This window comes from Oncorhynchus gorbuscha, linkage group LG04 (assembly GCF_021184085.1).
Source record: "Oncorhynchus gorbuscha isolate QuinsamMale2020 ecotype Even-year linkage group LG04, OgorEven_v1.0, whole genome shotgun sequence".
NCBI classification, from domain to species: Eukaryota; Metazoa; Chordata; class Actinopteri; order Salmoniformes; family Salmonidae; genus Oncorhynchus; species Oncorhynchus gorbuscha.
The window spans coordinates 74,600,696-74,617,870 of record NC_060176.1 but is presented as its reverse complement, the minus strand read 5'-3'; the positions used below and the strand labels follow the sequence as shown (position 1 = coordinate 74,617,870).

At 49.3% G+C, this 17,175-nt stretch overlaps 1 protein-coding gene across 2 annotated transcripts in view; it reads right to left on the bottom strand.

The window, feature by feature from the left end:
- Positions 1-604: 604 nt before the first annotated feature.
- LOC124034642 (serine-rich coiled-coil domain-containing protein 1-like) overlaps positions 605-17,175 on the bottom strand; it is a 127,212-nt gene continuing 110,641 nt past the window's right edge. The window contains exon 10 of one of the 2 annotated variants that reach the window (XM_046348087.1): positions 605-1,697. In XM_046348087.1, the coding sequence (XP_046204043.1) occupies positions 1,140-1,697 (558 nt within the window). In that variant the 3' untranslated portion in view covers positions 605-1,139. The remainder of the gene's footprint in view (positions 1,698-17,175) is intronic. The other variant, XM_046348088.1, reaches the window with a different exon arrangement.

The window sequence follows — 17,175 nt, the reverse complement described above, 5'->3', positions numbered from 1 at the left end:
CTGACTGACTGGCAGAATGGCTGGCGGGCAGACTGGCAGGCAGACTGGCTGGCGGGCAGACTGGCTGGCTGGCTGACTGGCAGACTGGCTGGCTGACTGACTGGCAGACTGGCTGGCTGACTGACTGGCTGACTGGCAGACTGGCTGGCGTGCAGACTGACTGGCAGACTGGCTGGCTGACTGGCAGACTGGCTGGCTGACTGACTGGCTGGCTGACTGACTGGCTGACTGACTGGCAGACTGGCTGGCGGGCAGACTGGCAGACTGACTGGCTGGCAGACTGGCTGGCTGACTGACTGGCTGACTGACTGGCAGACTGGCTGGCTGACTGACTGGCTGACTGGCAGACTGGCTGGCTGACTGACTGGCTGACTGGCAGACTGACTGACTGACTGATTGGCTGACTGACTGGCAGACTGGCTGGCTGACTGACTGGCTGGCAGACTGACTGGCTGACTGACCGGCAGGCTGACTGACTGGCAGACTGACTGGCGGGCAGACTGGCTGGCTGACTGGCTGGCTGACTGGCAGACTGACTGGCAGACTGACTGGCAGACTGGCTGGCTGACTGACTGGCAGACTGACTGGCAGACTGGCTGGCTGACTGACTGGCTGACTGACTGGCAGACTGACTGGCTGACTGACTGGCAGACTGACTGGCTGACTGACTGGCAGACTGGCTGGCGGGCAGACTGGTGTGTGTGTTCAAGTGAGCACATCTATCAACCTTTTAATATGTCAAAGTGGTCAAATGCACAGTACCACACAGACATGTACCTTCTGAGGTTCTGTGAGTCTAGAGGTATGCTTGGATGATCGTGTAACTGTGATCTAGATGGTGGGTACAGGATAGTGTCTGTTACAGCATACTCTGCTCAGGGATGGGAAGGACTGACAGCTAGTTGTTGAGATGAATGAAATGTAAGAAATGGGTAGGATTTGAGCTAAAGTCAAGTTGATTGGAAGTTGATGGTTGAGGACACTGGTTGTTAGGTGGATTCCGGAGATTACTTTCACTTCCATGATTCAGATGGTGATGTGTCCATTATATGATATGTTTTAGGGGATATGGGGAAAGTGAAAGGTGTGTGTATAAGTCTGAATGGTTGTGTGCGTGCGAGTGTGTGTGTGTGTGTGCCTTAGCCGTCGTGTTGGGCCAGGGCCTGCAGTTCGGCAGTGTAAAGTGAGTGCTGTAGGAAGACGTTCTTGCGGCTGTACATGTGCAGGGAAAGGGGGCCTCTGGGAGGCTGACCCAGGCGGCCCGTGAAGGAGGAAGAGGAAGATGAGGTGGAGAGAGAAGGCTGGCAAGGTATAGGTACCGGGGCTCTCTCACTGTCTGAGGAGAGGCTGCTTCGGCAGGGACTGCCTCGGCTCTGGAGGCTGGAGCTGCTGCCCCACATCGCATTCCCCACCACCACCGCCCGGGGGATCTGGCTGGCTGGGTAGTCGATTCTCCTGAGAGCCCCTACCTCTGATGAGGTCAGAGCCCCTTCTGGTCTCCTCGGGGGTCCTGCATGGTCCCTGCCTCCCCCGGGGCCACTGGACGACAGGGCTGGGGCTGGGCAGTGGCTCTCATCGCTGGAAGTGGAGTGTTCTGCCGCCATACGGCTGTATTGGTCCTCGATGAGAGACCGAGCCGGCCTTCTGTCTCTTGTGCTGGTACTGTTTTGGCTTGTTGCCCGGCTGGGATAGATGGTCTGCGAACCGAGAGAAAGAGGGAGAGAGAAAGACAAAAAAAAAAAAAAAATATGACACCAATGTTTATTTTATCTTTATTTAACCAGGCAAGTCAGTTAAGAAAAAAATCTTATTTTCAGGGGCAGAACGACAGATTTGTACCTTGTCAGCTCGGGGATTTGAACTTGCAACCTTTCGGTTATTAGTCCAACACTCTAACCACTAGGCTACCCTGCCGCCCCAGTAGTAGCTGGTTAACTGCAGGGACATTTTGACGAGGCATCGTAAGTTCCCGGAGCTTTGTCTAATTATTTCCCGACCAACTGGAACCTTGCTCTGTAAAAACCAGAACAGGAAGCAGCCTCAGTCCAACTGGAGACGTTAACCAGAACAGGAAGCAGCCTCAGTCCAACTGGAGACGTTAACCAGAACAGGAAGCAGCCTCAGTCCAACTGGAGACGTTAACCAGAACAGGAAGCAGCCTCAGTCCAACTGGAGACTTTAACCAGAACAGGAAGCAGCCTCAGTCCCTACAGCACACAGTGGGGAGGTGGTACACAGAGCAATGGCACCAAGGAGAGACAGCCACCTGTTCCTGGTCACACAACACTGCCTCTCTTATGCAACATGGCCATGTTTAGCAAATACTTTTATCCAAAGTGACTTACAGGACCTCTTTCTCCGCTCTCTCTCTCTCCAGATGAAATCCTGCTGACCACTGGCTGCATCCCCTCCTCCCTCCTCCAGACCATCTCTGGAGACCTTCTCCCATTCCTCACTTCCCTCATCAACTCATCCCTGACCACGAGACCCCAACCCCTCCTCCCTCCTCCAGACCATCTCTGGAGACCTTCTCCCATTCCTCACTTCCCTCATCAACTCATCCCTGACCACGAGACCCCAACCCCTCCCCCTCCTCCAGACCATCTCTGGAGACCTTCTCCCATTCCTCACTTCCCTCATCAACTCATCCCTGACCACTGGCTGCATCCCCTCCTCCCTCCTCCAGACCATCTCTGGAGACCTTCTCCCATTCCTCACTTCCCTCATCAACTCATCCCTGACCACGAGACCCCAACCCCTCCTCCCTCCCCCAGACCATCTCTGGAGATCTTCTCCCATTCCTCACTCCCCTCATCAACTCATCCCTGACCACTAGACCCCACCCCCTCCTCCCTCCTCCAGACCGTTTTCATTCTCCTAGATGGATCTGCTGCCTTGGACACCCTGAACCATCATTCCCCCTTCTGACACCCAGCCTGGCAGATATCTCAGCTTGGATGTCGGCCCACCACCTCAAGCTGAACCTCGACAAGACGGAGCTGCTCTTCAGATTCTACGTCAAATGTTTGACTAACTAAACACAATCTGAGTAGACGGGAGGTTATATAGGAAATTAACCGAGTCGACAGCCCAAAAAGTAAAGCAATTTCCTTACCGTGTTTGATACAAATCTACTCTGAACAGGGGAATCTAATTACAAGGAGCAAAGCATATGCAATAACTTTCGAGGTGTAAATGGGAATTGAATGTAATATCACCGTGTTATTCCATCACAGAGGAAAACAGATGGAGACAGAAAGGGCCTATTGGGACGGAGGAACAGAGTGCTAACGCGTCATGTCTGATCCCATTTAGCATGTGTATTTATTAGGGATCCCCATTAGCTACTCTTCCTGGGGTCCAAACACATCACACCAACATATCTAAATAAAACAATCCATCATAGAACATTATTACTCCACTACATATCTACAATACAACAGCTATAACACCACCATACACCAATATTATAACGTACGTGTGTGTGTGTTCCTGTCTGCCATTACACAGTCTGCGTTGTTCAATAAGTTGTAGTTTTACCTGCTTGCATTAGTTACTTGATGTGGAATAGAGTTCCATCATTACTTAAGCAGAAATAAGACGAATCATTCCATCAACACATTAAATGGACACAGTAATAAAAACCAGAAGAACACTGAGCTTTTTAAAATAATCACTCGTATATATATATATATAATTCCTTCAGATATCCCGAGACCTGTGAACTGACATTGAAAGGATAAATGATGTTGAGTAAAAAGCAGTGTGTGTGTGTCTGTCTGCGTGTGCTGAGAGTTCTCCAGCCGTGTTGATGGAACAGGGCTGGTAGAGAGATGGGAGGAGCGCTGGTGTAGCCAAGGACAAGGGGGGGGGGGGTTGATTTACAAACTCTGGTGTCCTCTCAAGTATACACTCTGTGGCAACAGGCCTGCCTCGGTCGGCAAAACACACACGATAGTAAAACAGAGTGATTTAAAAGGAAAGCCTCTGCAGTCCCAGTCTTTATTGGGCTGTGAAGAAACACAGCAAGTTGCTAATGGCAGAGTTTTGTTAAAAGCCTTCCAGCTGATTATATGCACAAGTGGAGACGCAACACCATTTCATCACTTTTTTCCCCTCGAGGAGAATGTCACAGCGAAGCTGCTTTGTTCTCTATCCAGTTGCACACTGAACACAGTGAGTCAGTAGAGACTGTACAGTCTGATTCACACTGAACACAGTGAGTCAGTAGAGACTGTACAGTCTGATTCACACTGAACACAGTGAGTCAGTAGAGACTGTACAGTCTGATTCACACTGAACACAGTGAGTCAGTAGAGACCGTACAGTCTGATTCACACTGAACCCAGTGAGTCAGTAGAGACTGTACAGTCTGATTCACACTGAACCCAGTGAGTCAGTAGAGACCGTACAGTCTGATTCACACTGAACCCAGTGAGTCAGTAGAGACAGTACAGTCTGATTCACACTGAACCCAGTGAGTCAGTAGAGACAGTACAGTCTGATTCACACTGAACCCAGTGAGTCAGTAGAGACAGTACAGTCTGATTCACACTGAACCCAGTGAGTCAGTAGAGACCGTACAGTCTGATTCACACTGAACCCAGTGAGTCAGTAGAGACTGTACAGTCTGATTCACACTGAACCCAGTGAGTCAGTAGAGACAGTACAGTCTGATTCACACTGAACACAGTGAGTCAGTAGAGACAGTACAGTCTGATTCACACTGAACCCAGTGAGTCAGTAGAGACAGTACAGTCTGATTCACACTGAACCCAGTGAGTCAGTAGAGACAGTACAGTCTGATTCACACTGAACCCAGTGAGTCAGTAGAGACAGTACAGTCTGATTCACACTGAACCCAGTGAGTCAGTAGAGACAGTACAGTCTGATTCACACTGAACCCAGTGAGTCAGTAGAGACAGTACAGTCTGATTCACACTGAACCCAGTGAGTCAGTAGAGACCGTACAGTCTGATTCACACTGAACCCAGTGAGTCAGTAGAGACAGTACAGTCTGATTCACACTGAACCCAGTGAGTCAGTAGAGACAGTACAGTCTGATTCACACTGAACCCAGTGAGTCAGTAGAGACAGTACAGTCTGATTCACACTGAACCCAGTGAGTCAGTAGAGACAGTACAGTCTGATTCACACTGAACCCAGTGAGTCAGTAGAGACAGTACAGTCTGATTCACACTGAACCCAGTGAGTCAGTAGAGACCGTACAGTCTGATTCACACTGAACCCAGTGAGTCAGTAGAGACAGTACAGTCTGATACAAATCCTACAGTCCTGCTGAGCACAGCAGTCATTCATTCATGTGTTGCTAAAATTTGCCATCTGAAGACAGACTGCTAGTGCATTGGGAAACTCCATATGAGTCACAAATGTCTGCAACAAGGAGCAAAAACATGCTCTCTGTCTCTCGCGCTCTCTCTCTCTCTCTCTCTAAAAACAAAATGGAAGGACGTGAACAGCCCTTCTCCACCCACAACTAAATGCAGTTTGTCAGATCAACACAATGAAGCAGAAAAACAAACTCTCAACATTGTATGAAAAGACTGTCATTGAGGGCTTGGGCTTTTTGTCGTGCCTGCCTCTCGGTATTGTACGATTCCTCGCAGAGCCAGCTGAGGTACAATCAGAGTCCTCTAGTGGTGATTACGCAATCAGAGTCCTCTCGTGGTGATTACGCAATCAGAGTCCTCTCGTGGTGATTACGCAATCAGAGTCCTCTCGTGGTGATTACGCAATCAGAGTCCTCTAGTGGTGATTACATTTACATTACATTTACATTTAAGTCATTTAGCAGACGCTCTTATCCAGAGCGACTTACAAATTGGTGCATTCACCTTATGACATCCAGTGGGACAGTCACTTAACAATAGTGCATCTAAAACTTAGGGGGGGTGGGGTGAGAGGGATTACTTAACCTATCCTAGGTATTCCTTAAAGAGGTGGGGTTTCAGGTGTCTTACGCAATCAGAGTCCTCTCGTGGTGATTACGCAATCAGAGTCCTCTAGTGGTGATTACGCAATCAGAGTCCTCTAGTGGTGATTACGCAATCAGAGTCCTCTAGTGGTGATTACGCAATCAGAGTCCTCTAGTGGTGATTACGCAATCAGAGTCCTCTAGTGGTGATTACGCAATCAGAGTCCTCTAGTGGTGATTACGCAATCAGAGTCCTCTAGTGGTGATTACGCAATCAGAGTCCTCTAGTGGTGATTACGCAATCAGAGTCCTCTCGTGGTGATTACGCAATCAGAGTCCTCTAGTGGTGATTACGCAATCAGAGTCCTCACGTGGTGATTACGCAATCAGAGTCCTCTCGTGGTGATTACGCAATCAGAGTCCTCTAGTGGTGATTACGCAATCAGAGTCCTCTAGTGGTGATTACGCAATCAGAGTCCTCTAGTGGTGATTACGCAATCAGAGTCCGCTCGTGGTGATTACGCAATCAGAGTCCTCTCGTGGTGATTACGCAATCAGAGTCCTCTCGTGGTGATTACGCAATCAGATCAGATCAAATCATATCTCAATTTTTGTTTCAAACTTAATGGCGATTCATGATATACAGTGCATTCGGAAAGTATTCAAACCCTTCGACATTTTCAGCTATTTCCACGTCTCTCCAGAGATGTTCAATCGGGTTCAAGTTTGGGCTCTGGCTGGGCCACTCAAGGACATTCAGAGACTTGTCCCGAAGCCTCTCCTGCATTGTCTTGGCTGTGTGCTTAGGGTTGTTGTCCTGTTAGAAGGTCAACCATTGCCCCAGTCTGAGGTCCTGAGCGCTCTGGAGCACGTTTTCATCAAGGATCACTCTGTACTTTGCTCTGTTCATCTTTCCCTCGATCCTGACTAGTTTCCCAGTCCCTGCCACCACCATGCTTCACCATAGGGATGGTATTGGCCAGGTGATGAGCGGTGCCTGGTTTCCTCCAGATGTGATGCTTGGCATTCAGGCCAAAGAGTTCAATCTTGGTTTCATCAGACCAGAGAATATGTTTTACCATGGTCGGAGAGTCTTTAGGTGCCTTTTGGCAAACTCCAAGCGGGCTGTCGTGTGCCTTTTCCTGATTCGTGACTTCCGTCTGGCCACTCTACCATAAAGGTCTGATTGGTGGAGTGCTGCAGAGATGGTTGTCCTTCTGGAAGGTTATCCTACCTCCACAGAGGAACTGGAGCTGTGTCAGAGTGACCATCGCGTTCTTGGTTACCTAACTGACCAAGGCCCTTCTCCCCTGATTTCTCAGTTTGGCTGAGAGTCTTGGTGGTTCCAAACTTCTTCAATTTAAGAATGATGGAGGCCACTGTTTTCTTGGGGACCTTCAATGCTGCAGAAATGGTTTGGTACTCTTCCCAAGATCTGTGCCTCAACACAATCCTGTCTCTGAACTCTACGGACAATTTCTTCAACCTCATGGCTTGGTTTTTGCTCTGACATGCACAGTCAACTGTGGGACCTTGTATAGACAGATGACTGCCTTTTCAAATCGTGTCCAATCAATTGAATGTACCACAGGTGGACTCCAATCAAGTTGTAGAAACATCTCAAGGATGATGAACGGAAACAGGATGCACCTGAGCTCAAAGTCGAGTCGCATAGCAAAGGGTCTGAATACTTCTGTACCGTGGTAAATAAGGCATTTCGGTTTTTATTTTTAATACATTTGCCAACATTTCTAATAACCTGTTTTCGCTTTATCGTAGCGGGGAATTGTGTGAAGATTTATGAGAAAAATCAATTAAATTCACTCCAGAAAAAGGCTCAATGTAACAAAATCTGGAAAAAGTTTAGGGATCTGAATAAATCATTAAAAAAAATTCTCTAAATAAGCGGTGTTCAGTTAAAGGTCAAATACACCGCATTTCAAACAGTCAGCAAAAATCAAATTCATTCAGGGCTCATGAAATTATACTTCGGTTAAATATAAGCCTTCCACAACAATAAGACCCACAATTTTAAAAAAATGTAATTTCACCTTTATTTAACCAGGTAGGCTAGTTGAGAACAAGTTCTCCTTTACAACTGCGACCTGGCCAAGATAAAGCATAGCAGTGTGAACAGACAGCAACACAGAGTTGTGTCATAATTAATTTTATCAAAATAGTTTCACCTGCTTTCTATTGAAAATGCCATTTTTTTGTTACAAATTGAACCAGAACCATGTACAATGTACATTCACTAATAAATGACTGACTTATTGTAGCAGGCATTGGGCTATAGGAAATAACACTGGTCTCATCAACCATCTCTCAAGCCCACATGCCATTAGCCAGCTAATCTTTATATTTCTAGTGTAGCCAACTTGGATCTATTTGCTACAGTAGCTGACAAGGTTGAACAGTTGAATACTTCTGCACACACCCTTCTGTCTGTCTTGTCTTGTTTGAACAGCATGTTAGCCTTTCCACTTTGTTCAGATGTTGAAATCAAGTGGCCTACATTATTTCTCAGAATGAGAACAAGTTGCCAATTCCTTATATAAAATGGTGTTTATATATAAAACACAGACTAGACAGCTAGCACGTCTAGTCTGCCTACGGAGCTGTGAGGGGAACGGCACCTCAGTACCTCCAGGCTCTGATCAGGCCCTACACCCAAACAAGGGCACTGCGTTCATCCACCTCTGGCCTGCTCGCCTCCCTACCACTGAGGAAGTACAGCTCCCGCTCAGCCCAGTCAAAACTGTTCGCTGCCCTGGCCCCCCAATGGTGGAACAAACTCCCTCACGACGCCAGGACAGCGGAGTCAATCACCACCTTCCGGAGACACCTGAAACCCCACCTCTTTAAGGAATACCTAGGATAGGTTAAGTAATCCCTCTCACCCCACCCCCCCTAAGTTTTAGATGCACTATTGTTAAGTGACTGTCCCACTGGATGTCATAAGGTGAATGCACCAATTTGTAAGTCGCTCTGGATAAGAGCGTCTGCTAAATGACTTAAATGTAATGTAAATGTAGTTACGTAGTACCCCAATGCTGCGGGTGACAAACTGGGCATTTGTGTTCCGGAAGCAATGTTCACTCTGGTTTTAGTAGTGTCTTTTCTGCACGCAATTTGAGTCGTTGAGACATACAAAAGGTCTTGTTAGAAAAGTGAACTTCTCCTTTATTACAGTAAAATAAACGCCCCAACGTGTTTCGGTGTCCATATGACCAATTCTGTTGGACCAAACCTCAAATGCAAATAGCGAGTTGAAACCGCTCGTCAGAGAGGAAGACGTGATCTTCCTCTGGCGTGAGAGGCAGGGGGAGGGGCTTGGTGTGTAAACCATAGAGGAAGAGGCAAAGCGATAGGTTTAACTCTCGCTAAAAATCAGTCCAAAATAAGGCCGATGCGTTTCTATAGGCTTGTTTTGAACCGAAGCTTGTCGCCTGCTTTCCCGTCTTTAGAACAGCAACTCCCATTGTTAGGGAGGAGACGTGAGCATCTCTTCATTATATTCACATCTCTGGTGTAAATGGGAAGGTGCACACAGCACAAAGGAGGGAAGGAGACGAGACCATAAATACAACATGAGAACAAGTGAACATAAAGCTTGATTCTTGCGATACCGGCACTTGGAATATCACGAAAAAAAACACATTTGAATTAATAAAATTAATTCGATATAGCCCCAGCCCTCAGACCCAGCCCCAAGACCCAGCCCTCAGACCTCCCCTAGCCAGGCTACTTAATGAGCTTTAGGCAAACTAGTCTGGCAGCACATCACCACCATGTGCCAACCACCCACTCCATTCCCCTGCACACAGCCCAGTACAAAGCCCTGCACACAGCCCAGTACAAAGCCCTGCACACAGCCCAGTACAAAGCCCTGCACACAGCCCAGTACAAAGCCCTGCACACATCCCAGTACAAAGCCCTGCACACAGCCCAGTACAAAGCCCTGCACACAGCCCAGTACAAAGCCCTGCACACAGCCCAGTACAAAGCCCTGCACACAGCCCAGTACAAAGCCCTGCACACAGCCCAGTACAAAGCCCTGCACACAGCCCAGTACAAAGCCCTGCACACAGCCCAGTACAAAGCCCTGCACACAGCCCAGTACGAAGCCCTGCACACAGCCCAGTACGAAGCCCTGCACACAGCCCAGTACAAAGCCCTGCACACAGCCCAGTACGAAGCCCTGCACACAGCCCAGTACAAAGCTCTGCACACAGCCCAGTACAAAGCCCTGCACACAGCCCAGTACAAAGCCCTGCACACAGCCCAGTACAAAGCCCTGCACACAGCCCAGTACAAAGCCCTGCACACAGCCCAGTACGAAGCCCTACACACAGCCCAGTACGAAGCCCTGCACACAGCACAGTACAAAGCCCTGCACACAGCCCAGTACAAAGCCCTGCACACAGCCCAGTACAAAGCCCTGCACACAGCCTAGTACGAAGCCCTGCACACAGCCCAGTACAAAGCCCTACACACAGCCCAGTACAAAGCCCTGCACACAGCCTAGTACGAAGCCCTGCACACAGCCCAGTACAAAGCCCTACACACAGCCCAGTACAAAGCCCTGCACACAGCACAGTACAAAGCCCTGCACACAGCCCAGTACAAAGCCCTGCACACAGCCCAGTACAAATTGCCCAGTACACAGAAATCTGAAATCAAAATGGGAGATCTCAACAAATAGAGGCTGTGAAGAGGTACAGAGGGAAAAAACGTAGAGAGAGAGAGAATTGGCTGGAAGTTGGAGTACACAAGGCTGGTAACACAATGATGAGGGCTGATGGAGCGAGGAGTTGATGGGAGGCAGAGTTCCATGCACATCAAAGCTACCCGGCGCCTACTGCTACTGCAGCCCCCCTCACGCAACTGTCAGCTCTGCAGCAGATAAGATGCTTTACTGGGCCCGTCTTGTTCTCCCTGACAGCACAAGACCTGGATAAACAATAAGGAAAATATATATCAAGAGGGGGAAAAGGAGGCGAGGAGAAGAGAAGCAGCTGATAAATTGAGTCTGCATCAGATAGTATCTCAGATGTCTATAGAGGCTGATAATGTTGTAGCTACCAGCGTGTCACATCCTGAAAGCAGCTGCCATGCGTGACTGCACTCTATTCCTGCTCAAAAACAGCCAGAGAGAGGAGAGATGGAGTGCAGCTAGCTAGCTTGCCAATCAGGTGTCAACAAAGACTGGACTGGAAGTACAATGCACACCACAGTGTGTCGACAAGAGTTCCAACAGAACACACACACGCAGTCTCTGTCTCTCACACACACACACACACACACACAGTCTCTGTCTCTCACACACACACACACGCAGTCTCTGTCTCTCACACACACACACACACACGCAGTCTCTGTCTCTCACACACACACACACACACACACACACACACACACACACACACACACACACACACACACACACACACACACACACACACACACACACACACACACACACACACACACACACACACACACACACACACAGTCTCTGTCTCTCTCACACACACACACACACACACACACGCAGTCTCTGTCTCTCACACACACACACACGCAGTCTCTGTCTCTCACACACACACACACGCAGTCTCTGTCTCTCACACACACACACACACGCAGTCTCTGTCTCTCACACACACACACACGCAGTCTCTGTCTCTCACACACACACACACGCAGTCTCTGTCTCTCACACACACACACACACACACGCAGTCTCTGTCTCTCACACACACACACACACGCAGTCTTTGTCTCTCACACACACACACACACGCACGCAGTCTCTGTCTCTCACACACACACGCACGCAGTCTCTGTCTCTCACACACACACACACGCAGTCTCTGTCTCTCACACACACACGCACGCAGTCTCTGTCTCTCACACACACACACACGCAGTCTCTGTCTCTCACACACACACACACGCACGCAGTCTCTGTCTCTCACACACACACACACACACACACGCAGTCTCTGTCTCTCACACACACACACACACACACACACACAGTCTCTGTCTCTCACACACACACACACACACACACACACACACACACACACACACACACACACACACACACACACACACACACACACACACACACACACACACACACACACACACACACACACACACACGCAGTCTCTGTCTCTCTCTCACACACACACACACACAGTCTCTGTCTCTCACACACACACACACACACGCAGTCTCTGTCTCTCACACACACACACACGCAGTCTCTGTCTCTCACACACACACACACACACACAGTCTCTGTCTCTCACACACACACGACATGTATAGGCAAGCATGCACGCGCACACAATAGAGTACTAGACCATGCAACAGTAAGCCTATATATTATGATTTAGACTGAAGACAGAAATAAGCTGAATAAACACGATAATAAAAGACCATGTTGTAAAAGGTGTGACGACCCTCCCACTCTGTCTGCCGTATTCTGTCTTTGTTCTTGTTTCCTTATTAGGATGCCGGTGGGCGGAGTTGAGAGGGTCGTCAGCTACATGGGAAACACCTGGGCCAGGACACCTGATCTAAGATCAGTTTCTCCTTCCCCAATTCTAACCTTAACCATTAGTGAGGAAAATGCAACTTCAAGTCCACAAAGGCACCAAAGCTCCACAACATGGACGAGTTGACATTAGAAGTACATGTGTTGGAGGATTGTAGAGTGAAACACTCCGAACCTCATCACACCGGTGGCATCTTTGTGTACAGACAGGCTCAACGCTGTTCTTGTACCTGTGTACATGGTAGAAAGTACCAGGGTTGAAATACAGCTCCAGAATCTCATTGCTAATTCAGATATAGCCCTTAAACCAGAGGCTTTCCATAATGAGGTTTCAGGAAAATTAGTTTGCAAAAGTTATTTCTCTAATTATGTTTTAATGATGTATTTTCAATCTGAATAATTTAATATTTTGTACCAAAAAAAAGCCCAAGTTAGACATCACCAACCTACATTGTACAGCATAATGTCTTGTATTCTCTCTGAATGCCCCATTTTTATCTTGTGAGATTCAGCACAGACAGACTAGAACCTAACCAGATTCTCTCTGTCTTTTGTAGATGGACACAGTAGAACTGCTATGCACACACACACACACACACACACGTTGTATCCCTGTTGCTGTGGTTATGACAATCTCAGGGTAGCCGTAACAGAGTACAGCAGTAGCAGTAACACCGTATCATCACTGACAGTAATGTATGCGAGGTAATAATAAAATGTCTAAAAACCTAGTTTTCTACTACTACTGCTAGTACTCACTCCTACAAGGGCAGAAAGACTTTGTACCAGGTTTAGGGTAATGAAGTATCTGATGATGGTCTACCCCAGGGTTCCCCAACTGGTGCCCCGTGGACCAAACCTTATACCTTCTTGCGGTGAATTTGAAGTCCCACAAATTATTTGTAAATTAAGTTCTGGCCCTCGACCATCCGCTCAAGAAAAATATTGTCCCGCAGCTGAATCTATTTCATGATCCCTGATCTACCGTATGTGCTCAAAAAGAGAGAGAGAAAGAAAGAGAGGAGAGAGAGAAAGAGAGGAGAGAGAAAGAGAGGAGAGGGGAGAAAGAGAGGAGAGGGGAGAAAGAGAGGAGAGGGGAGAAAGAGAGCAGAGAGAAAGGAGAGAGAAAGAGAGGAGAGGGGAGAAAGAGAGGAGGGGAGAAAGAGAGCAGAGAGAAAGAGAGGAGAGAGAAAAAGAGGACAGAGGAGAAAGAGAGCAGAGAGAAAGGAGAGAGAAAGAGAGGAGGGGGAGAAAGAGAGGAGGGGAGAAATGGAGCAGAGAGAAAGAGAGGAGAGAGAAAGAGAGGAGAGGGGAGAAAGAGAGCAGAGAGAGAGGAGAGTGAAAGAGAGGAGAGGAGAGAAAGAGAGGAGAGGGGAGAAAGGGAGCAGAGAGGATAGGAGAGAGAAAGAGAGGAGAGGAGAGAAAGAGAGGAGAGGGGAGAAAGGGAGCAGAGAGAAAGAGAGGAGAGAGAAAAAGAGGACAGGGGAGAAAGAGAGCAGAGAGAAAGGAGAGAGAAAGAGAGGAGGGGGGAGAAAGAGAGGAGAGGGGAGAAAGGGAGCAGAGAGAAAGAGAGGAGAGAGAAAGAGAGGAGAGGAGAGAAAGAGAGGAGAGGGGAGAAAGGGAGCAGAGAGGAGAGGAGAGAGAAATAGAGGAGAGAGAAAGAGAGGAGAGGAAGAGAGGAGAGGGGAGAAAGAGGGGAGAGGGGAGAAAGGGAGCAGAGAGAAAGAGAGGAGAGAGAAAAAGAGGACAGGGGAGAAAGAGAGCAGAGAGAAAGGAGAGAGAAAGAGAGGAGGGGGGAGAAAGAGAGGAGAGGGGAGAAAGGGAGCAGAGAGAAAGAGAGGAGAGAGAAAGAGAGGAGAGGGGAGAAAGAGAGGAGAGAGAAAGAGAGGAGAGAAAGAGAGGAGAGGGGAGAAAGGGAGCAGAGAGGGGAGGAGAGAGAAAGAGAGGAGAGAGAAAGAGAGGAGAGGAGAGAAAGAGAGGAGAGGGGAGAAAGAGGGGAGAAAGGGAGCAGAGAGAAAGAGAGGAGAGAGAAAGAGGGGAGAGGGGAGAAAGAGAGCAGAGAGAAAGAGAGGAGAGAGAAAGAGAGGAGAGGGGTGAAAGAGAGCAGAGAGAAAGAGAGGAGAGAGAAAGAGAGGAGAGGAGAGAAAGAGAGGAGAGGGGAGAAAGGGAGCAGAGAGAAAGAGAGGAGAGAGAAAGAGAGGAGAGGAGAGAAAGAGAGGAGAGGGGAGAAAGGGAGCAGAGAGAAAGAGAGGAGAGAGAAAGAGAGGAGAGGAGAGAAAGAGAGGAGAGGGGAGAAAGGGAGCAGAGAGAAAGAGAGGAGAGGGGAGAAAGGGAGCAGAGAGAAAGAGAGGAGAGAGGAAGAGAGCAGAGAGAAAGAGATGAGTGGAGAAAGAGAGCAGAGAGAAAGAGAGGAGAGAGAAAGAGGAGGGGGGAGAAAGAGAGCAGAGAGAAAGAGAGGAGAGGGGAGAAAGAGAGCAGAGAGAAAGAGAGGAGAGGGAGAGAAAGAGATGAGAGAAAAAGAGAGGAGGGGAGAAAGAGGAGGGGGGAGAAAGGGAGCAGAGAGAAAGATGAGGGGAGAAAGAGAGCAGAGAGAGCAGAGAGAAAGAGAGGAGAGGGAGAGAAAGAGATGAGAGAGAAAGAGAGGAGAGCGATCATGTCCTTCATGGGCCTCCGGAGTGAACCTGTCACATGTCATTCCTGGCCAGGCTAGTGGTAGACTGCTGCCCCCGATGGACAGACGGACAGCTGCCTGTCTCATGTCTCCCTCACCTTGGAGGCCCTGACAGCAAGGGCCAGCGCCGCCCGTCTCGTATCAGTCCCATTGAACAGCCTGAAGGGGGAGGAGGGTTGTACTGAGGCCCTCATTAATTACCCCCATTGTATCCTCTGTCAGTCTGCTGAGGGAGAGGGCTCGCATCCCGCATCGAACAGCAGTTCCATAGTCCCGTCTCGGGGTACAAGCACCTGCACACACACCACACGTGGACACACAGCTTTGACACAGCTTATCCGGCCTCTAAGGACATTAATCAAATCTATTTATAAAGCCCTTTCTACATCAGCTGATGTCTCAAAGTGTTGTACAGAAACCCAGCCTAATACCCCAAACAACAAGCAATGCAGATGTAGAAGCACAGTGGCTAGGAACAACTCCCTAGAAAGGCAGGAACCTAGAGAGGAACCAGGCTCTGAGCGGTGACTTCAGGTAACTTTGCTTTGAGTCTGGCACAACACACACACACACACACACACACACACACACACACACACACACACACACACACACACACACACACACACAACACACACACACACACACACACACACACACACACACACACACACACACACACACACCGTTCTCTCAACACAACAGAAACACGTGTGTGTATGTGTGTGTGTGTGTGTGTGTGTGTGTGTGTGTGTGTGTGTGTGTGTGTGTGTGTGTGTGTGTGTGTGTGTGTGTGTGTGTGTGTGTGTGTGTGTGTGTGCGTGTGTGTGTGTGTGTGTGTGTGTGTGGGTGGGCCTCGCTCAGAGGACCACATGAAGAAAGAACACAGCCAATTTATGCTTATCAGATTTGATGTTATCACTGAATATTCATCTGCCATATTTGTCAACAGAATATTCTTACTATGTGCCTCAAGGCTATCCGGAATGTGCAGATTCCAAAAGAATACCCTCATCAATATGCATGTTTCTCTGCTTTCATTAATGTTGCAGTAAATTGTTTCAGGGCGCCGTCTCTGCATCCACAAACTGAAATATTAAACCAGACGGGCATGTGGCAAATCTGCTATTGCTCTGCTCAGTCCAACTGGAGAGAGTGAACAGGAGGCATAGGAGAGGAGAGGAGAGGAGCGGAGCGGAGCAGGGGGGAGAGGAGTGGAGGGGAGAGGAGCAGAAGGGAGAGGAGAGGAGCAGAGGGGAGAGGAGCAGAGGGGAGGGGAGCAGAGGGGAGAGGAGCAGAGGGGAGAGGAGAGGAGAACAGGAGGCATAGGAGAGGAGAGGAGAGGAGAACAGGAGAGGAGAGGAGAACAGGAGAGGAGAGGAGAGAAGAGGAGAGGAGAACAGGAGGCATAGGAGAGGAGAGGAGAGGAGAGGAGAGGAGAGGAGAGGAGAGGAGAACAGGAGAGGAGAGGAGAAGAGAGGAGAAGAGAGGAGAAGAGAGGAGAGGGAGAGGAGCAGAGAGGAGAGGAGAAGAGAGGAGAGGTAGAGGAGCAGAGAGGAGAGGAGAGGAGGGGAGAGGAGCAGAGAGGAGAGGAGAGGAGAGGAGAAAGGGAGAGAGAGAGAGAGAGAGGAGAGGAGAGGAGGGGAGGGGAGGGAGGAGGGGAGGGGAGAGGAGCAGAAGGGAGAGGAGCAGAGGGGAGGGGAGAGGAGCAGAGGGGAGAGGAGCAGAGGGGAGAGGGGCGGAGCAGAGGGGAGAGGAGCAGAGGGGAGAGGGGAAGAAGGGAGAGGAGCAGAAGGGAGAGGAGCGGAGAGGAGCAGAGCAGAAGGGAGAGGAGAGGAGCAGAGGGGAGGGAAAGGAGCAGAGGGGAGAGGAGCAGAGGGGAGAGGGGCGGAGCAGAGGGGAGAGGAGCAGAGGGGAGAGGGGCAGAAGGGAGAGGAGCAGAAGGGAGAGGAGCGGAGAGGAGCAGAGCAGGGAGGAGAGGAGTGGAGGGAGAGGAGC